This window comes from Aulonocara sp. 'chitande type north' Nkhata Bay, linkage group LG13, assembly GCF_057382095.1.
Source record: "Aulonocara sp. 'chitande type north' Nkhata Bay isolate Kocher_YH1m ecotype deep benthic linkage group LG13, A_spYH_male_GT1.1, whole genome shotgun sequence".
In the NCBI taxonomy this organism is placed as follows: Eukaryota; Metazoa; Chordata; class Actinopteri; order Cichliformes; family Cichlidae; genus Aulonocara; species Aulonocara sp. 'chitande type north' Nkhata Bay.
In genome coordinates this window covers 7,958,301-7,980,771 of record NC_141356.1, presented here as the reverse complement: position 1 = coordinate 7,980,771, position 22,471 = coordinate 7,958,301, and the positions used below count along the sequence as shown (strand labels likewise).

Genomic DNA, 22,471 nt, shown 5'->3' with positions numbered 1-22,471 from the left:
ACTGACTGTGTAGAATTTCGAAATCCCCGACAGCTATTTGACCATATGAAGTGTATCGAGCAGGCTGTGAAGACTATCATCTACCGTTAGGTGGCGTTATAGTCGTAATGGGACGCTCTGAAACGTTGCACTAGTGGCCGTGGACTCGGCGAATGGAGAGTTATTGGGAAGAAACTGCAAACTGATTCGTGCTCATACAGCATATAGTTACAAAGCTGAGAATGGTTTAATGGTTTGCCTAAATATCTGTTATTCTAGGCGCCCCTTGTTTTTTTAATCTGTATTGTGTGAAACTCAGGGGCTTGTCTAACTTTGTTTTGAGAATTGTATATAGCCGTATAATCAAAAAATTGAATGTGATTGCGTATGCGTCCACCAGAACGAAAATGTATTTGCTGATCCACCTAGCAGACACTTTCTGACCCCTTCCTGTGTTTTCTCTTCACTGGGGTTGAGCATCCTCACACCACTTTCTTGCGTGAAAGAAAAGAATACCTGACGTGTTTGACTACCAGCAGCTGACGGCGTAAGCTTACGCCTACCTGACTGACTAGGGGACCCGCCTGCATCCGATAAGGGATCTAGTCCACAGAATCAAGTGTAGCAGAAAAGGGGGTGTGGAGAAACGAAGTTGAGTTAAAGAGAGGGAGAAAGAGACACCGTGGGAGGGGAAAAGGTCAGGGACACGGGGGGGTTTATCGGACTGCCAGAAATAAGGAGCGTGTCTACACAAACGGGCTGGCAGACGAAACCAAGGAAACGACGTGAAATACACCACCGACCCCCAGTGACTTCTTCGAAAGGACTGGTGCGGATTTTAAACAATTTTTGACTTCTCCCATAGACAGTTTTGCGCCTAGGTGAACTCCTGCCAACACGATTTTGGACCGTGCGTAATTTGGAGAGTATATTACCACGCTGCGTCAGGATGCGCATCTGTCCACTGCTGGTCTTCCTCTGTCTACAGTGCGCTGGAGGCGTTCAGAAGTTCTCCGCTCTCAAGGTATGAGGAGGCACTTAACTCCCGGAATGAATGTCATTCAATTTCATGAGTAAAAGTTGTTTTAAAGGGAAAGGATGTGCTTGTGCTTTCTATGAATAAAATTCCAAAATTCACAATCTGGAAAATATTTTTTAATATAAAAGAAATAGTTCCTACGCACCCTTTTCTTAAAAGTCAAGCTTCTTGTGATCTATTTAGTCTAAGAATCTGAAATAATAAAATAGTCAATACCTATAATGACGCATTTGAAGTCAATTACTACTACACTGTGCCACATTCTTACACCGAAGTCTGAGTCTGAGGTTATCTTGCTCTAAAAGAAGTGGGCTGTATTAGTCGGATGTTTTATATGAGGCAGAAATCCATTTTAGAGCTCAAGAGAGCATCAACTAGAGCTGTGCACTGAGAAAATGGCTCTGTGTTTTTTGTCAGTCATGTAAACTGAGCGCCACAGCTTACAGAGTGTTGGCACAGCAAAGGCTACAGGTTTGTAAGCAGTTGGTGGGTGTGCAGCAGATCCTTTGCAGGTTTGGTTTTGCTGCTGTAACCTGCCTGCCAGCTTCTCGGCTCTGCTGCCTTTCTGTCTGGTTTGCTCCTGTTGTTCTAGTTGCTCTTCAGAGGCTGAGCTGCCGGGATCTTCTGCATTAAAGCACATGGCATTGTTTACAGCAGCATCCTCTCCATCTTACATTAAACTCTGACAGAAAGTGCATCTTCTGGGGAATTTCATGGCCATGATCAAGTGCAGGTACAGTGCTAAAGGACACTTAATAGAGAGTGGAATGTGCATTGTCAGAGGCTCCCCCTTTTGATTTAGAGGCTGATGTGACAGCCACCTCTCCCAGCACCAGTATTTATGGTTCTGGAGAAGATGCCTCGGTATCCAATTGGAAACAAATGGCCATGAGTTGTTAACCTTCAGGTGAAGGGTCGGAGATCCTTTCTGCCTGACGGCACTACAGAGTTGTGGAATGTGGGAGGAAGTGTTGTACTGAGCAGATGCTTCACTGAGTTGATACACACAAACACACACACAGACCAAGGCTACAGATAATTAGTGTGAGGAGCGTTTCTCTATTTGTGCCATGGTTGATACCATTTACTGTCATTTAATAGAAAGGTTACACAGGTGTAGCTGTGTTTGTGGTTGTTTGGATATGACACATTATCTGCTGTGCTCTGGAGACGAGTGTAAGAACGAGAAACTTCTCTACTTTGTTGCGTGCCTCAGTTTAATTTTGTTTCATATTGTGTGCCGTACCTCCCAACACGGGCTAATCAGACTGTCTTTAGTGGAATAACACATGAAACTTTCTTATACAAAGAAGGTTGCAAGTGATTAATGGCTTATTGTCTAACATATACAGGAGAGACCATTACTAGTTAAAAGAAAATGTCTTCATGTTATATTTTGTCCATATTTGAGGTCAGACAGGCAGTTAAATATATGAGATATTTGCCCAGGGTTATTCATGAGACCAATTTTTTCCATTGTTTATGGAAATATGAAATAGTGTGTGAGAAGATGAGGGCACACAGAATAGTGGCTGCCTCATTTTCAAATCTTTATGTAGAAATCTTGATCTAACATGGGCCCTGTTGCCCCCCAAGTGCTTTCCTAAAATTTTCCACCTGCTCAAAGAGGCGGGTTTCTTTATCACATGACTATCACTGGCCTTTTGCGACACCTCCTTTTCTTTTTAACATCTTTCAAAGCAATTAAATGCCTTTTTCCTTTGATTGAGTTAGTAGGCTGGTTAAAGGCTGACACTTTCTTCCCTTTCCACCATGCTGGAAACTAATGATTCCCTTTGCATCCTAGCATCCACACAGGAAACTCCCGGCAAGGGCATTTAACACGTTTGCCACAGCTCTCAGCTGGGGCCCCCATTGACCCTGTGAGGCTGTGGTGTGAGGGGCCTCTCAAGGCGCTGGAAGCAGGGGCCTCCCAGCCCAGAAGGCTCTTATCAGCCTACAATGCGCTCTCTGCTGGAGGTTCGCCTCCTCCATACCCCATTCAATCCCACAATGCCGTCGAGCCAGGGGGAGGTAATAGGATTTGATTTGTATGCTGGTTGATCTTAGAAAAAAAAAATTTCCCTTACACTCCACCCGCCTCGCCCTCTCTTGCCTGTCTCTTGTTCTTTTGCCAACCTCCTGTATTATTAGAGCAGATGCAAAAAGCATCTTCCAAGAGAGATCCCACAAAGAACAAAAGGAAAAAATCATGAGAGAGGCCAAATAAAGAGAAAGGCAAACAGAGAAAGTGAGCGCCAGATGTCTGCAAGTAGACGGGAGTGGGATTTGAGCAATAAATTGATTTGAGTCAAAATGCGTGTTCAGACTTGCACGAGTCTCCTTTTATGATAATTCAGGGTGGAAGTCTGTGCCGCATGTAGCTGAAGCAGAGGCCATCCATCACTCTCCACCATGTTCCTGTGCAGGATGATGGTGTCGACTCAGAGAGGCTGGAATGAGACATCAGGGGAGTGTCGGGGCTCTGCCTCAGCCTCACCCATCCATCACCACAGGCAAAAAACACACAGAGATCTGTAGCAGAGAGCTAACTACAATTAGGTGGACACAGGAGGAAGAAGCCCTCAAAGCACCATTAGTCTCCAAAGTTTCTTCCTCTCCCTCACTTTCACATCTTATTTTTTTGTACTTCCTTCAGTGTGGCCAACTTTGAAACGACTTAGAAATAAATACTCGGATGTCTGAAACTGAGTCTGGGTGGTTGATTTCATGGGTGGCTGATTTCATGATTTCAACTGTGTTTTTCCATGCTGCGTTCTTGGAGCTTCACTGTAAACTTGCTGGAGCTTGGCACTATGCTGTGTGTGCTGGAGAGCAGACTTCTAGCAGGATGCTGAGCCGCTGAATGACTCTGTTTGCGATGTCAGTCTGCTGGCTGGCAGGGGCTAATGCTGGTGTAGTGGCAGTACATTGGCTGTGGCAAGTGCTGGACAGTCACCACCAAGTGGGGTTGGATGCTCTAAGACACCATCAGTGTAGTAATTGGCTTCAGAACTGTCTGAATGTGAAGGGGGAGCTATGAGAGACTTTCTGTGTTGAATACGTATGCCCTCCTTACCTGTGTGTGAAGCTAGTAGCACTGGAGAGAAGAGGAACAGAAGGAAGGGAGGATTGTACTAATGGGACTCTGTCAGTTAAATGCAATGATGCAAATAATTCAAACAGCTGAGAGATGCAATGAGGGAGTGGGGGCAGGACATGTAAGATCTTGTGTTTATCAAGAGCGAGCCAAATACATAAGCAACCAAAAATAGAACATCTTAAGTGTTTAGTTGAAGACAAAAAGTGCAGATGTTTGTTTCAAATTCAATCTTGATTTCACTAATATTTTATGAACAGGAATCTTCTGCACAGATCAATTAAATTCAGTTTCATTCATATAGCACCAAATTATAACAACCATCACCTCATGGTGGAGAGAAAACTCCAACAATCACACCAACTCTCCATTAGCAAGCACTTGGCAACATTGGGAAGGAAAAAGTCCTTTTCAGCAAGAAGAAATCTGCGGCAGAACCAGGCAGCCATCTGCCACAACTGGTTGGGGATAAGGGGAGGAAGACAAGACAAAAGACACGCTGTGGAAGAGTGCCAGAGATTGAGAATAACTGATGATTAAATGCAAAGTGGTGTATAAACAGAGTTAGAAGATGTGAGAGAGGAGGAAATGTTCAATGCATCATTGGAAGCCCCCAGGAGTCTAGCCCTAGAGCAGCATAACTAAGAAAGGGTTCAGGGTCACCAGATCCAGCCGTAACTATAGGATTTATCAAAAAGAAAAGTTTTAAGCTTGATCTTAAAAGTAGAAAGGGATCCAAAGTGGGAGCTTATTTGACAGAAGAGGGGCCTGAACGCTGAAGGTTCTGCCTCCCATTCTACTTTTAAATATCTTAAGAACATCAGAGCTTGGAGTCACAGCAAAGTGTTCTATATTGATCAGGTATCAATTAGAGAGAGCAAACATATAATGGATAATTTCCCCAGTTCTGCCTTAAAAGGATAACTGTTTGATGATTTGTGACATGTTATTACAGACAGTAAGAGTAAGACCTCTTGTTTATTTCAGAACAACAGACTATAAATGAATGTAGCCCCAGAAATCATCTCCATCTACATTGTGACACTGTATAAAGCTTCTTGTCTTCCTCGTGACAGTTTTATACTTACCCTTCGAAAATCTTTGATTCATTCCAACACATTCATCTTCCCCCTCACAGCTCCTTCTTCTAGTGTGTTTGAACGGGCCTACCATCTCTGATCTACCCATTGGGAGATTTATGAGCATGGTTGACAGAGTGTATCTGTGTTACCTCCCCCCCCCCCCCCCCCCCCCACCCCTCCCTCCCACTGGCCCAGGGCAACTTTACCTTACCTGTTAACCCTCTTCCAGGTGCATGCAGCCCTGCAGCTCTGCCTGTCAGAATGCGGGGGGTGGGGAGGGGGAGTTGCCCCTCCTCCTCCTCAGTATATTTGTAAGATGTCAGACACAACAAATTTTGTCTTTGGCATTACCACAGCCTTTTTAGCAAACGGTTTTTGCCACAGATTGATAAGTGGGAGTGGATGAAAGTTCCCACTTGTCTGTCTATCTGTCTGCCGTATAATAGATGACATGCAGAGATTTTTGGGGTGTTTGTGAATCTAGGAAAATTAGAACAAAACAACAGTGTCTCATATGTGCAATTATTTCTATTAAAAGAGGAGACAAAAGTTCACCGAGGTATTTCTCTGTGGATAAGACTGACTGAAAGTGCACCTGCATCTGCATGAGTATCAAGTTTGTTTGTTTTTTGGGTTTTTTTCAGTCTGCCCAAAGTGAATGAATCATGCAAACTTTATGAAGCCGCTCACACTGTAGCAGCACAAACCCCGCTGACATCTAGTTTATTCAGGTACCCATTCGCTGTCTTTTAATTCATTGTAGCCGTCACAGCTTGTTGCCACCCCCCACCTTTTCCACCACCACGGCCCCATTGTGTGGCCTGGCGAGGGAGTTTCATACCGTGGTGGCAGATACAATGGTGGCATTGACACAGGTGATCCGATGCGTTGAGCCTGGATTCTCCTGTCCTTGTTCCTCTTTTCATGGCTGAGTAAAACATCCTTAGCAGTGATTCCAGGTGAATACCTGTGCAGGTGTTGGCACAGACAAAGAAAAGAGGAAGTGTTAGTCAAGTCCTCTTTAGCCCTTTAGACAAAGACAAAGCACAGCTGCACCTTTGCAGATTTGCAGCAACACTGCCCCATCTTTGTGTCTGTCTTGTACAGATTATCAGTGTCTTCTTGCACTTGATTTTTAATAATAGGCTTTTTTTTTTCTGTTGTAGCTTGTTTTCACAAAAATACATTTTGCTCCACCAGCACCAGCTCCCAGCCTTCCTAAATTCCTCAAAACTCCTACCTGTTGGTGTGCAGATTAAAATGTTTTGGTGCAGAGTACACTTATTCCCAGAAATGGCTCATTTAGCAACTGATTTCTCTGCTTATCTCCTCCCTTCTCACTTGTGCAGTTCCTGCGGGTGGATCAGGATAAGGATTGCAACATGGAATGCAGCGGAGCTCCTCGCAAGCCCCTGTGCGCCTCCGATGGCAGGACCTTCACATCGCGCTGCGAGTACCTCCGAGCCAAGTGCCGCGACTCCCAGCTGGAGGTCAGCCGAGGGCCATGCAAAGGTCAGGTCATGAGTCACGCTTCATCGCCGCCTGATGCTCTCAAATGCACAGAGGGGGGTCACAGTAGAAACTTGTGGGTTAAATTCATTTCAGCATAATTGATTCTTTGAGTGGTGGGAGGACAAGTGGGTTTGACACTGTAGAAGTGGGGGCTTACTGCTGCCTGCGTGGTTTTATAATTTCACACCATTTGTGTGATGAGAGACGCATCATTAATTTGACAAATCATGAATTATTTTGATTACATGAGTGATTTCCTCATTTATGGAAATTGCAGAAATATCTTGACAAATCGTGACAAAGATTTCATCATCCTGGATGTAAAGCTTTATATATATGATAAGTTGAAGAGAGGGAAAGGGAAGGAGAGCCTGTGAGGTCAGGAAGCTCACACACTCTCTCATTGTTAGTCGTTGAAGGAAGGAAGAAGAACCCATACACCCCAGTTCTTCAGCCCCGAACCCTTTCACCCCTGCCCCACAGGCTCACTCTATACTGCTAGTTCATCGCTCTGTAGACTGGGGACAATGACCCATTCTTACCGCATTACATTAGACCTCTAATACAGGGAATGTGAGCAAAAAAGTTTGCTTAAAAAGAGGTGTCATATGATGGAAAAGCATTCCACAATTTTATGCCCGTGCTGGGTTTCCATGGCAACGTCTCTAAGCAGACATCTGGATGTGGCGGACAGTGCCGGGACGCAGAATAGAGGATTCCAGCCAGGAAGCTGAAAGGCACGAGGGTCCATGAAAGTCGTATTGTATGCGTCAATAACATCGGGTCTATAAGAGTTTGGACCCCCCTACTGCTTCTGGATAGGGGGGCGGGGGGCGGAGTATAGACACAGCAACAGCACCCGAAATAAACCGGAGGTCTCGCCTTGCCTAAAAGCACAGAGATGGGATTGTGCAGATGGTGAGAGTGGCACCACATTTGTTTTCTATCACTGTGCTAGGATGATTCAAGTGTCCTGTCATTTTTTCCAGTCAGCTTTTTGGTCAGAGCCCCCTGGAGAAGGATGATGGTTTTGGGGTTTTCCACTGCAGCTAACTTTAGAGCTCCTCAATTCACTATTTTCCTCCCTCCAGAGCATCCAGCATCTTGCCTGCTCTCCTCACCAGTCAGCAAAACGCACACACACAAAGGGTGCACACTAGAGTAAGAGAAAGCAGTGCACATCCCACCTCACATGGCTAATCTACCTAGAAGCCATGCTGGCAACAAGACTGCCATCAAACTGGTGAATGTTTTTAAACTTGGCATTAATTATTGTTTCAGTGCGATTTGAAGCCCATCCAGCACTTTGCAGTAGCTACTGCATTACACTGAGTTACCATCATACTCATTTGTACAGCTGCTGCTGCTGGCCAGGTGAGATAAAGCAGCTTTGGAAGACTGGTTTGAGGGATGTGCAAAAACTGGAGGCACACTTGGATGAAAAGTTGCTGAGCTTGAGAGGACAACCTTGGCTGAACCTCTCAGACGGTCGAGGTTTTTAGAGGAGAGTGAGGCAGACTCAGACATTAAGGAAGGGTCAGGTTTTCCCCGTGCATCAGCCCTTTTCTTGGGTGACTGGAATGTTCTTACAAGAGCAGCATGAGCTGTCTCGCTCAGTAATGGCTTTACCACCAGGCGGTGTGCAGGCTTGCCTGACTTGTCCTAATAAGAGTGGGGGTGTTGGTTCTATTCCCAGCCACACAAGTATCTGCTGCTTCCGAAATGTCTTGAATTGTTTCCCCCTCCGTCGCTGCTCTCTCCCTGCATGTTTCTTCTATTCTTCATCGTCTGTAAAATTCGACATCTTCTTCTGACTTTTTAAGTATGTTGCTTACATAGTTGTGGACCATAAGAAAATAGCGTGTCTAGTGATTTTGCTGATTTGTGATGCTCCTCAGATACATCCAGATGTGTAGCAGAGAAGAAGTACACAGAGCAGCAGGCCAAGAAGCTCTTCCCACAGGTCTTTGTGCCTGTTTGCAACCCTGATGGCACGTACAGCGAGGTAACGAACAACACTCTATGAATTATATTAACTTTACTGCACAAGCCAAAGCTAACAACCATACCAACAGTCAACATTTTTCTAAAAATTCTCATTTGTTCCGCACAAATAAAACTCTTCTTTCATTTAATTTGATTCTAACATGATGGGTTTCCAAATGCAGCTTGTACTGACTCTGTGTGTGTATGCTGTTTTGATTGCAGGTTCAGTGCCATAGCTACACTGGATACTGCTGGTGTGTTACCCCCAATGGCCGGCCAATCAGTGGCTCAGCAGTGGCCAATAAGAAACCTCGATGCCAAGGTCAGTAAAACCCAAGTCTTTTCAGATTTGCAGTTCTCAGCTCTTGGCATCTAATTTTGTAATATGCTTGACGTATGACACTTGGTTTCAGTAATTCAGTGTAGCAATGATGATAAATCAAAGTCAGCACAGCATAAAATGGCATTTTATGTTTGTGTGGGGGTGTAGCATTCAGTCCTGTGGGAAAGCAGTCAGCGAGTGGACTGACGGCCAGAGGGTTCGAGGGCCATACGAGGACTGAGTGTTGCTCAAGGCATGGGGCGTTAGTAAAAATAAGCCTGGCAGAAAATCTGTGCTGCAGAATTGAGAAACGAAGTTCAGCTGCGAGGAATGTAAATGTCACTGGAGGGTAGCATCTGCCAAACACTATGAACACTGCTGTTAGCTCTTTACAGATGTTGGATGTGGTTTATCCTCTTGAGATTCATCACAGGATGTAAAACTTGTACCCACCATTGTACTCTATACTCTTTGGTTAACTTACCTTCACTGTCTACACACAGACTATACATTGGTCTATTTTCATTTATAAATCAATAACTGAATTGCCACCATTGTATCTAACTTCCTGTATGTCACCTAAACAGAGTAATTACAGCCTCCGCTCACAAGCCTTTATTACATTCACTGTTCCCTCACCACATACAGAACTTGGGGAAAAAGCATTTTCTTACAATGCTCCTTATACTTGGAGCAAATTGCAACAGGATTTGAAGCTGTGCAGTTTAACTGAACTCAAGGAATTTAAACAAATTCTAAGGACAAAGGAGAAAAGATTACTGGATGGCCGTTCCTGTTCATGATGTGTTATTGTTACTGTCTTTTTAGTTTTAGTTGTATTTTTCCAGTTAGCTGATTATATGACGTGTATGTTTTAACATATTTAAAACAGGTCAGTCTTGAAGATGACGCACTGTCTCTCCCATTGTATAAGTAAAGGTGAAATTTAAAAATATCAAATCCCTTTGCATCTAAGGGGCTGCCTTGTAGTTTGTTGCTGTCTCAATAGTAAGAAGCCTGCAGAAGTAATATTTGCTGCAGCAGTGTTTCTGCTGCATTTGGCAGGGTTAGGGTTAGGGTATGGGGGTAAGCTGATATGAAGCCTAAATATTTCATAAAACACATTCCAGCTGACTTGCAGCGTGTTACTTTTAAATTAGGTGGCTTTAATAAAAGTGGGTAGGGGGTTAAGAGTTACCGTGTGTCAGCCTATTTTATTCTTAAAGCGTGCCAAAGATTTCCAATCTGTTGTCTCTGTCAAAAAGGAAAAATCAGCAGCACGGTTGTGAATGTTTAGTTAATTTGAGCCTTTTGCTTTTCAGGATCAAAGCAGGAGAAGACAACCACAAGAGAGCCTGGTAAATCAGGTGAGAATTCAAGAAAAGTTCCCCCTCATAGGCACGCTGGCTCCTTGGCGATGCATGTTTGCTTTTGTGTTTGTTCGTGTGCATGTATGTACCTATCAACGCTGGCACTGAGAATGTGTGTGTGTGTTCCTTTGTATCTGTCTATTTGTCTTCATCTTTGTCAGAGATGTTCAAGACAGGTCGCCTGTTTAGGCTTGCCTCACTAATATTTTGTCAATTCATGAACGTTCGAGCTGCCTGAAGGCTGATATAAAAGCAGTCTTGAGTTAAGAGTGTGTGATAAACTTTGCACACCACTGGCAGCTTTGGTGCCTATAACTTGCTTGTTGTCTTTACCAGGCAAGCAGCAGGAGCAAGACCGGAGGACCGCTGACTTATCTTAAGTTCTCCTTCACTAACCTCTCTCCATTTTGGTTCCTTTTTCAGCCACAGTGTCATAAGATACAGCGAAATGTTCACACTCAAGTCTACTTTTTCTGTGTCTCTCATCAAGCATCTTCCCTCTTCCAGATATACAACCACTAAGCTTCCCTGTGACTGCGCTCCAAAATTTGTATAGCTTTCTCATCTCTTAAGAGACAATTTGTTTAACTGCTGTGATTTGACTCACAAAGAGTCCAATTTGGGTTCATTCAGATTGACTCATTATGTGATTGTATGTGACAGTGCATGGTTGCATGAGAGAGAGAGAGAAAGTGTGTGCACATCCACTTGTGTTTGTCAGATGGGTTATTCCTGTCAGTGTGACATTCATGTCTGTGCCTCTCTCTCGCTCTGTCTCTCTCTTTCTCTCTGTGTAAACAGTCTTGGGTATAGCGTCTGTCTGAACCCAGCCAAGTCATTACGCATAGATCAAGTGGGAATGCAAAATTTGAGAGAGGAGGTGGGATTGTGGGAGAAGGAAAGAGGGAGGAAAAGAGGTGGAGGGGTTGGTTGTGGTTCAATCTGAACTGGTTGGATAAACAGGGTGGTGAAAAGCAGAATAAACTGTAGGTTTGTGGTGTGCCAGCGCTCAAAATAGCAGTGATTGCATCAATATTTTGATTCAGCAAAAGCCCATCAGTAAAAAAAAATAAAGAAAAAAGAAGCCATTTCACAGCTGCCTTTGCAGCATTTCTTAAAGTAGGAAGAGATGTGCACTTAGCATTTTGCAATAAAGCCATTTCTGTTACTTGACTTAACAAATTCACATGCTGGAATCATATGCAGCTGACGACTGACAAACAGCAGTAAAACTAATGCCATATGACCACAAATAGCACGGGGGTTTCCTGGCACATGCTTAAAGAGGTGTTACAGTCATGTAAAAGGCCACAAAGTAAAGATAGGCCATTAGTGGTTTATCATAAATCCAAATCATAAATGCACTTTTTGAAATGGCATTTCCATCCTTGAAGTGAGCAGAGTAATAACACGTCTGCCTCAGTTATTTACACTGCACACAGACTCTACGTATTTTTATCCACCTTACGTGTTTGAGGAGATGAATGGCTGCCATAACTGTATTTGACTTTGCCATGGAAAGTCATTGTTAAAGAAAATGTATTTGAGCCTAATCCCTGTTTGTGGAGCCAACCATTAGAGATTCTCTGACTCATACATTAATGGGGCTTTACTTCAAGCAGGAGGAGTGACCAGTTCTGAGGTTAACCACACCTACAGCCATGGTTTCACCCGAAGCGCTCCAAAACCTCCATCGCTGTCTCTCACCACAAATCAAACAAACGGAGACCAAACAAACATACTCAGTTCTCCCGCTGTTAATTGGTTCATCTGAAACTTGGCTACTGCATTTTAACCCTCTTCTGCGCCGCCGCCACCTCCGCACAGCTTTCCTAATCCAAGTGCAGGAAATGAAAGATTGAAGAAGAACATCAGGGACAATCAGTCCTAATTCTCTCTTAATTTACTATAATTGATCAAAATCTGTCCTCTGTAGCACTGTGATCTCCCTCCGTTGCATGACGTGATACCATTGGAATATGTGACCACTACATTCCTAGCTTTCCTTTTCTCATATTGCAAGTCACATCTTTCAGTTTTCAGCACACGTGCAGCCTCTCTTGGTCATTTTTCATCCCTCTAACTCTGCTTCCATCCTTCTTGACCGGGCAATGTGCAAATCTCACATAGTTCAAGTGTTCTCTAATCTAGCGTACTCTCGTAATTGTAGTCTCCTTGCAAATATTCTCCATTCTAAATGCAGATGACACCGACCTAGTGATCGATCCTCAGCCTCCCGAACACGAAGAAGGTGAGCTGTTATTCATCAGACTGTGAGTAAAAAATGTTTGGTCCTGTGCCTGTGTTTACTGACATACCGCTGACTGACTCAAAAGAAAAAAACCCTTAAATGGGCAGAAGAGCCTGCCCGAGTCAGTTACAGCACCATGCTCCAAAAAGGTCACTGTGGAAAACGTTATAGTAAAACACTGTTTTGTAATGATGAGATATGATGAAAATTTTTTTCTTGTGTATTGTATACAGCAAGTGAAGCATATTTCATTCTAAAGCATAGTCCAACAGTAGCATAAGAAAATGAGTCATTAAATTAGTATTATCGAAATCTGCCAGAAATATTGAACTTGTCAGTTAAATAACCAGCAGCTATGCAGTAGCAGGAGGATGTGGTACTTATATATGTAGAAAAGTTGCTTCCCACGTTTTACTTCAAAGATAAAGAATGGAAAGCTGCTGCATTTGAGCACTTTTATAACTAGTTTATATATTTTTTGAGCAAAGTAGCGTTTTACGGCGTCACGCTAATGCGATCATTTGATAAATAATAGATTCTAGCCTACCCACCCATCTTTTGATGCTATAACTCTGGTCACAGCTTTCATATGCAATTTATTATCCGCATCCACTGCAGCAGTTTGAGATATGATAACCTTCATGTGCATTTTACAGGCTGTGAGTTTTGGTTTGCTTCAGATGATTTACGAGCATGTGTTTGACTGAAGCTAATGAAGCTGCCTTGGTGATTTCTTTCAGATAGCAATTCCCAGTACCCCACTCTGTGGACGGAGCAGGTTCGCAGCCGACAGAACAATAGAACCAGAGCACCATGTGAGTTTTCAAAGGCTGCTTTTTACTTAATGATGGCGAGCGGGTGTTTGCAAACCTCAACTGAAAGCCCGCTGTGTTTTTCCAGCTTGTGTGAGCAATCGTGGTTTGAGGCTGTTCCTGTCTTTTAAGGACAGATGGCGGGTTGTGAAACCAATACATCTTGGTGTTGGAGTGCGTCAGGCTTTGAGGATCTGCTTCTCTGTGGTTCTTCTCATTGCAGCGTTCCTGTAAATATCCTCACATGGCACGGGCAGATGATTTTCTGTCAGTCGGCTTGGTCAATCCTGCTCTCTTTTTACAAACACGCGCGTTAAGCTCAGTTGTCTCGGAAATGTGCAGCTTTTCGTAACAAACAATAGTATTTTAGGCTGGCCTAGAGACGAGAAACTTCTGTGCATGTGTGCATTTCTGTGTGAATCCCATTATCATAATTTACAACCAATAAAAAGCTTGAGAAATGCAGCATTGATGGTTTTGATTACCACATGCTCTTTGGGGTATTGGGGTGAAAAAAAAACCCACCCGCTCCAACAAAGAGAGCCCATACGGAACAACTGGAGCGAAGAAAGTTGGTTGAGAAAGTGGGGAGGCATTTCATTTGGTCTCTTTTGTGTGGGTAAAGATCTCTAATGAAAATAAACAAAGAAAAGGGATATCCATAATCCTGCAGAAGCCTGCGAGCCTTGAGGCAAGCACCGAAAAGAGGAAGAGATAAAAATCCCTCATGGCCAGAAGAGCTCTCCTTCCATTCCTCTGTTTAATGCGGCTGCTGTGCAGGAAAAAAAAGTCTGATTAGATCCTGGTGAGGCTCAGTAAAATCCCATCAAGCCACTTCATTTTCTGTATGTATGGATAAAAGACAGGAACGTGCACTTTTTCAGGGGAATTCTGAACATATAAACATATAGGTCTGTGGTACTTTACAGTATCCTGCAGCTATGTGTCGGTCTGTGTGGGTGTTTGACAGCATAGCCCCAACTGACCACTGTGCTGCCTTTGTCCTGTCTGTTTCTCTCGCTGTCACACACATCCACAAAGGGCAGTTGAGTGTCCAAATATTTACTTAACTTGGGGCACGGGGAGCCCGTGCTTAGTCATTAGCCCGTTAATGTCCGTAAACAGTGCCATGGGGGGCTGATATAGCAGTCTACACACCCTGTCTCCGAGCGCTCGTCCTCCACCCCTTTGTCTTCTTCCTCCTCCTCCTCGGGGATTTGCAGCAATGGTTAGAATGGAATGAGAGAGCAGCTGCATGCGTTTTGCTTTTATACAGAAATTAATTCAACCATAATGCACGTTGTATAATTCCAAATGTGGTTGCCAGATCTGGTTAGGACTAAGTCCAAATTTAAACTTCAAACATACCCTCTTGTTCATATCAAATGTGCCTCTCTGGAGTGAGTGTTTGCCAAGTCACACAACCCAGACCATCAAAACAAAAGCTCAGGTTATAGACCACATGCATGTGTGCTTACGTTCTTGTGACCAATACGCTAATACCTTTGCTGATTCCTATATAACCTCTGATCTTTCCCAGCCTCGTCATGTGACCAGGAGAAGCTTTCTGCCCAAGAAGAGGCAAGGCAGCACAAGAACGACGCTGTATTTGTACCAGACTGTGCCCAAGGAGGACTTTACAAGCCTGTCCAATGCCACCCCTCTACTGGCTACTGCTGGTGTGTGCTTGTGGATACTGGACGGCCCATACCTGGGACCTCTACAAGGTGGGCAAAATATCACCTACAAAAAAAACAACGTGGTATACAGATATTTGCACCTTTATGTGTGGTACTTAATTACCCTGTGCAAATATCCTTGGCATTTATTGCCTTGTTCTGTGTGGGAAACAAACTAAAAAGTTGCTGCACAAAGCAGGTAAGTGATCATTAGCCAAGCTTAACAGAGCAGAGAGGTCACAAGAAAGAGAATCTGCTCAACTAGATGACCTTGCATTTTGCCCTTTGGCAAGCATCTTCTGCATTAAATGTTCTAAAACTAGATTTGGAATTATCTTACAACAGGTCTTAATATCTGCAGGCTCTCAACCCTGCAAACTTTGAAAATACTGAAAAGAAGCTCTTAGAAAAAAAATAAATTTCAGAGATTAAAAACAGGTTTTCTATCAGGGATTTGTAAAACTGCATAAATGTCAGACTTGTGAGATTGCACGTCTAAGAACACACATGGACATCTCCATTGCTGATGGCGCAGAGTGTCTCGGTGGTCTGGTGAGTGGCAGGTCATAGGTCAGTGAGCCTGGCAGACTGGAGAACTGGTACACTCTTATTGAGCAGCATGGCTGGGTATCAAATTAACAAGGCTCCAGGCAGAGTGCCAGACAGCACATTAGCACGCATATGGAAGCATGGATTTTCTTCATTGTCCCAGGCCAGCTTTTGGCCCACTTGCACAGCAGCAATCTGGGCTCTGCGACGGAGACTGTGAAAGCTTCCTTGTGTCCCACGCTCCCTGTCTCCCACACTTCTATCTCCCTTCCCATTTCTATCCTCATACCAGCTCCAAATCCTTCCCCTCTTATTGGATGTGTTTCACAGCCCCTGGATTTGCCACAAAACAGTTATTTCTATCCCTAAGATTTAACTGCAATGGGTAATTGGAAAGCATGGGAGTCCTCTCTGACTTTACAGTAAAGATAGTTTCACTGTTATTGACAGTCCCTTTCACCCATTTCCCTTGATTGAACAGATTTTGTATTTATTTATTTTTTACGTGGTGCATTTTCTGTCACAGGTATGAACAGCCAAAATGTGATGGCAATGCTAGGGCCCACCCAGCTAAACCTAAGGACCATTATAAAAGCAGACATCTCCAAGGTAAGTTTTTCAAAACTGGACTCGGTCTCTGTTTTTTCTTTGTGTCCAGACCACACGGGGATGTTCCTCTGCAGCCTTCCTCTAACTGCTGCCTCGTTTCCAAGGTTGTGATAACAGTGCAACTATGCGTGTGTGTAAAACCATCATTAGTGCTGTTGGTCAAGGAAACGCTTGTTAAAAAGTTGAGGATTGCCAGACCCTGCCCTTCGTTGGTCAATAAGCAGGGAGATAGGGACAGATTGGGGGAGAATTCATCTTCGAGTGACATGGAAGCTGGAGCATAGTGGGATGAAAGCAAAGAGGTGAAACAGCAGGGAGGTGAGTGATAATGGATAATTGGATGCCAGAGATAGGTGGTGATCATGGGATTGATAACAGTGTAGATAACTATATTGAGGGCAGAAGATCACTTTGGGGGTGGAGGTCATGTAGCGGACTTAGTTACAGGTGAAACTCTGCTGGTGCTGGGTGCATATAGTATGTGAATGTTACTTACAAACATATAGGGCTAAATATTAATTAAATTACTGCATATTTCATTATTTTTAGGCATATTTAGAAAACAAACTACTTGCCAATACATTACTGGGCCTAAGCACTGAGGGGTTTTTAAGATGTTTTTCAGAGTTAAATTAGCTAATGTGTTACATTATCCTATCATTCACTGTTTTTACACACAAGCACACACATGCGCACAAAAAAGTTGTTCATTCATGTTCCGTAGGCTAAAACATTTGGCTAATTTATTGCTATATGTAGACAAAGTTAAAACATGATTTGGTGCTGCCTCACTTTCTCTTCATGCTGGAAGTAGGACTTGAACTAACAACTTTCTGCTGGAGACGCTAAACAGAATCAGGTCTCGGTAACCTGCCAAAAGTATCTGACTTACATGTGTCACTTTGGAAGGAAAATGCAGCTGCAGGACTCTTTTCAAGGAGACTTCTGCCGTGGTTAGTAAAATTTGGAAAACTGTCTCATGTCCAGTTTTCCTAAAGCAAGGGAGATATTACATTAAAAATAAGTCAAGTTGTAGTTAAAGTTGTTGTATGCATGTGGATCTTAAAATGATCTTCTTGCCCTGTGATGAAACTCACATTCAAAACCACACTGAGATGACTAAACCATTTTTAAAGATGCGCCAGCTTTCATTCGGCTGCACTCGCTTTTTTTACTCATCACGTAACTGCACAACTTGTACCTCTCATTAAGCCAAAGATAGGTGAAGTAGAGATACAGCGTTCAACCGCTGCCTACAACCAAATCACAGTTTAAAGATGAATGGTGCTTGGCTAATTTGCAATTTTTTTTGGTGGTTTAGTAAACATGTTAATAGTCCAGCAGCATGTGAACAGAGCCACCACTGTTCCAGTCCTCTCCACAACTGTTTATGTAAGAGTGCGCCAGGCCAGAGCTGAGCTCTCTGCTCGCAGGTGCTGCGTTTAGCAGGAGAGCAGCACTCTGTCTCTGCTCAAGCATCAATGATTCTTGTACAGTTAATATAAAACAGAGGGACATAGACAGACATAAATGGTTGGTAGACCACCAAATGCTATTCATCTTTTGCTTTCCAGAAAGTATGCGGTGGCAATGGGGGTAAAAAAAGAAAAGAAGAAAAAGCAGCGACGCTATCCCGTGAGAAAGACCCTAAGACTGAAACATTATGTCTCTGCATGTGTTAAGTTGCACAGACCGAATTTTAAACCTGTCAAAAAAAATCTGCACCTGATCAGTCAGTATGCTCATGCAGTAAAAAAAAAAAGAAGAAGAAGAAGAAGAAAAAAACGTAGCATCTTGTTTTCTTTATGAGCAATTGCGTCAATGGCTGTAAACCGTGTTACTGTACGATCCAGGTATAATTATAAACGTTGCCTTCACATTGCTGCAACCCATTTGCTGTTGAAGAGCTGGTGTTGAGAGGTTTATGGGGCGAGACTTGAGAAAGGAGCAACTTGCCCAGGAAGAGCCAGGAAAGTAAAGCTGAGTATTTGGCTAACTCTATCCCCGCAGCAGGCTCATGGGACAGCACTGGGGCAGGCGCTGGGAGCTGCGGCCGCGAGTGCTGACAGGGCTCAGCCCCATGTGGCTCCGTACAAAAACACTGCTCCTTACTGACAGTAACGCACAGGCACACACATGTAAACACGCACTTACACGCCAACTTTTTACAGGCCGCAGATATATGGAGGCTTGTGAATGGTGGTGCAGCTCTTTGCGTTTCAAAAAGAAAAAACATTGAAATCATGAAGGCTTTCTCAACCTGATTCTGTCCTGCAGCTGTCAAACTTTGGTATTACATAATTATAATTATTATGGAATAAGACAGCAGCCGTGTACTGCTGCAGCCTTGAAATGGACGGAAAATGGCCAGACACAATTTCCCTCAAATGACAGCAGGCACATTCGTGTCCTTCCCTTCAGCTAAACAGTGTCCAGACATACAGAAGCCGATCTGTCCCACCCCCACAGTGAAAGCACTGCTGCTAAGAGGAAACGACTGAAACATTACATGATGGCTTCCCTCCCTGAATGAATTGCAGACGTGCTAAGATTCCTGCAGCATTACAGAGAGCGCCGGTGCTCTCCATGAAAAACACTGAGCCTCAAACAAGTCTCACTGCATCCCACGAACCTCTCTTCATTTAGAAGCCAGATAAAAAAAACACTTTGCCTTCTGAGGGTGCAATTATTTGACTGTCTAGACTAATTTACCACAAGAAGGTCCACAAGGCACCATTTTGGCTATTATCAGGTGGGTCAGATATTTTACTGGGCAAGAGCCAGGGAGGGCCTACTAAAAGTTAAGTACAAGTCTGTTTAACGTGTAAAGGAGACCGCGGAAGAGTTTGGATGTGACTTTTTAAAACCTTGGTCTCGGTACAAGCTGCTAAAGCCCTGAAAGGTGGAGCAGAGGCTGGATGTTTATGCCGATGCTGGTCGCCACCTGTTAGAGACGCAAAGCATGCTATTATCTCCAACACAGGAGAATCGGGCCCCGCAGGCCTGGGCCATAAAAAAAGCAGAAAACTATGGACAATTTCTTCTTCTCCAACGGCGCAGGGAAACAAGATTGTGAGAAAGGAGAAAAGAGCTGGAATCCCTCAGGTCTCTGTAGCCTTCAGCTCTAAAGGAATAACTTTGGTCTCCTCACCCTTAAAATGGGCTCACAGACAATTACTGTCATTAGGGTCATTCACCCAGTGTTGTTCTTCATTTAAATTTTTTCCCATCAGTCTGCATGCAATAATGCTTTACTGTTAGTTTTTACTGGGTGGATAATGACACATTTCACCCTATAGGTTCATGGTCTGATTATATTGCCATTCTCTGTCAGTCATTTATAGAGTAACCCCGCCACACGTTGAACATCGCGTTCTAAATTTTGTCTGTTGCTCTCTGCTTGGATATCTTTAAAGCAAACACCTCAGTAATTAGTAAAATCTTGTTAATAGTAACAGGTATGCCTATACCTGTGGAAAGAAAAAACACTGCACAATGATTGGCAGGTTTCCTCCACTCCTCCACAGGAGGGGAGCTCTGATTCTTTATTGGAGCAACTGCGAGTGTCCTGGGTTTCTTTTCTCTTTTTATGTGACGTCTACATTAAAACTACGCCGGCTGTTACATGACATCCCTCCCCAGACATTTATTGGGCCACCTATGATGAGAGCATTTAACATTATTGCAAAGCTTTTTTTGCAAGAGAATCTCTTTGTTTGCACACTCGCTTTCATACAAGGGCATAATTCCTGCTTTCACACATCGATGTATCTGTGGTTGATTTTCCAGGCTGTCCCGGGGCTAAGAAAACAGAGTTCCTGACAAGTGTTCTTGACGCGCTGTCGACAGACATGGTGCACGCTGTCACAGATCCAGCATCTGCGGGAAGGTATGACATTTCAAAGTGTGTATATTCATGCTATGGTTAGTTATGGATCAGTGGGTTCAATCATTCACCACAAACACATAAATGTATGCCACTCACCAATTTTGAGTGCACTGAAAAGTGGGAAAAGCTTTTTTTCCCCACTGAGAGTGAGCGACTGCATTTCACTGAGTTGTTTTTTAGTTGCTGCATAAAGAGAGATGTGATTACTTGCTGATAATCTGATTTGTACCTGACCTTTAGGGTGGCTGAGCCAGACCCCAGTCACACCCTGGAGGAGAGGGTTGTCCACTGGTATTTCAGTCAGCTGGACAAAAACTCCAGTGGGGACATTGGAAAGAAGGAGATCAAGCCTTTCAAACGCTTCCTGCGCAAGAAGTCCAAGCCAAAGAAGTGTGTTAAGAAGTTCGTGGAGTACTGCGACATCAGCAATGACAAAGCACTGTCTCTTCAGGAGCTCATGGGCTGCCTTGGGGTGACCAAGGAAGAAGGTTAGATGAATGTAAACTAATCACCCTAAATTTGTGCTACATAGTTTTTTAAACCTCTCCTCCAAACGTTATTGCCCAGTAATGGGGCAACGAGGCACCAGAAAGATTTTGGGTTCATCCATATGACAAAGTGATGCACAAAGGGCAGTTATAATCACATTTCAAAAACAAAAATCCAACAGCAACATGTGACCTACGCCAAGTGATGACATAAAGCGGGGTGGGCAACTCCAGGCCTCGAGGGCCTGCAGGTTTTAGATATGTCATTGATCCAACGCAGCTGATTCAAATGGCTAAATGACCTCTTCAACATGTCCTGAAGTTCTCCAGAGGCTTGGTAATGAACTAATCATGTGATTCAGGTGTGCTGACCCAGAGTGATATCTAAAACATGCAGGACACCGGCCCTCGAGGCCTGGAGTTGCCCACCCCTGAAAAGAGTAAGCTAAGTTGTCTAATTAGCACTTGAATGGCATAATATAATGTTTTACAGCACGCTGTACCAGAGTCAGCTGGAAAACAATAGTTTTTAACCAACTAAAAACATTTAAGTGATAATTAGCCAGCTAGCACCTAGCTACAGTACTTGCAAATAACAGAATCCACTAACAGCAGTGCTTAATTACACAGCACAATTATACTCTGCAAAAGTTTCTCCATAATACTTCAAATTCATGTCACGTTTCTTTTATCCTAAAGGGTCCATACCAGGAGAAGGCTTAACCAGTAAACTAGTAAGTACACTCTTCCTTCATTGCATATTTCCAGCCTAACTGAAATGTTATTGTCTCCGGTAGTGTTGACTGAAGCAGTCCTTAAAATGTGTATTTCTGAAAAAGGGGCACATTCAAATGAAGTAACTTCAATTTCCTCTTCCTAGAATCCCTCAAAGAAGCAAGGCTAAGCCCTACAACAGTGATTTCCCCTCTCATCTGGAGAATCCGCCCTCACCAATCGGCAAATGGAAACCATAGTATTTGCACTTTGTACTTTAAAAAAAAAAAATGTAAATTCACTTTGTAGAAATGAGGTATTTAAACAGACTGCTGAATCTGTGAATTATGTAGTTAGCTTTTTATGTCCTGACAAAACAAAAAATATTTAACACATACAATGTATGTGTCCTTTTGTGTCTAAAAAGTGTACTTTTGAAAGTTGTCTAAGTTTTCATGTTTGATGTTACATTTTTGTGCCCATTTCTCCCCAGTTTACTTTTCTTCTTGTATTAATGATATCGAGGTGTTTATACTGATCGTTTCCTACACAGCTACAATAACCTTACCATCTCTCACGTACTGACCTATTTCATCTTTTCCTGTACTTTGTAAAGCAGTTTGCAAGAATGTTTGGAAGATGCATCATAAACAACATTCTACATGTTCGCATATATTCATGATTACTAGAAATAAAGAACTCTTTTATATATTTTGCTCCTTGTGTCTGCTTAATGTGTCAAAGAGGAGGAATCAGGTCAGCGACTTTCTTTGGATCCAATTAGTCTTCTGTATTTTCCCTCGTTATATAAATCTTGTAATGTCTTTGCCATTTTGTCTTTTCTTGCTGTGTCTTTAATAAAACACCTTGTTGACACAGTGTTTAAGAGCCAAGTATTAGTCATACATAGCAGAGGTCGTGTATCATCCCATTTAAAGACAGTTTTCCAATTCCCCTAAGGCAACGTTGGAGAATTGAAAAAAATAGATGGTACTGTTTTACAGTTTTGTCATATTGACTGAAGACAGATAAATAGACTATTCTCAGCTCTGTACAGTATGAGTGCCCATTAGAAGGGCATTATATGAGC

The 22,471-nt window shown here is 43.3% G+C and overlaps 1 protein-coding gene across 2 annotated transcripts; it reads left to right on the top strand.

The window, feature by feature from the left end:
• Nucleotides 1-525: 525 nt before the first annotated feature.
• On the top strand, nucleotides 526-22,103 carry smoc2 (SPARC related modular calcium binding 2). Of its 2 annotated transcripts, none has more exons than XM_086258523.1 (13): nucleotides 526-1,003; nucleotides 6,550-6,712; nucleotides 8,611-8,717; nucleotides 8,921-9,020; nucleotides 10,343-10,387; nucleotides 12,561-12,641; nucleotides 13,382-13,456; nucleotides 14,994-15,180; nucleotides 16,208-16,290; nucleotides 20,080-20,179; nucleotides 20,420-20,667; nucleotides 21,367-21,401; nucleotides 21,548-22,103. In XM_086258523.1, exons 1-13 carry the CDS (start codon nucleotides 929-931, stop codon nucleotides 21,569-21,571), a joined length of 1,323 nt encoding a protein of 440 aa, XP_086114649.1. In that variant the 5' UTR covers nucleotides 526-928; the 3' UTR covers nucleotides 21,572-22,103. The 2 variants fall into 2 exon arrangements, with proteins under 2 accessions (XP_086114649.1, XP_086114650.1); XM_086258524.1 differs by having other exon boundaries at nucleotides 532-1,003; nucleotides 12,594-12,641.
• The last annotated feature ends 368 nt before the right edge of the window (nucleotides 22,104-22,471 follow it).

Excerpts from the sequence above, each read along its gene's own strand:
- smoc2 (XM_086258523.1), top strand. The coding sequence starts at position 929 with ATGCGCATCTGTCCACTGCTGGTCTTCCTCTGTCTACAGTGCGCTGGA. Across the intron at positions 6,713-8,610 it reads CAGCCGAGGGCCATGCAAAG|ATACATCCAGATGTGTAGCA; the intron begins GTCAGGTCATGA and ends GATGCTCCTCAG. Across the intron at positions 8,718-8,920 it reads CTGATGGCACGTACAGCGAG|GTTCAGTGCCATAGCTACAC; the intron begins GTAACGAACAAC and ends TTTTGATTGCAG.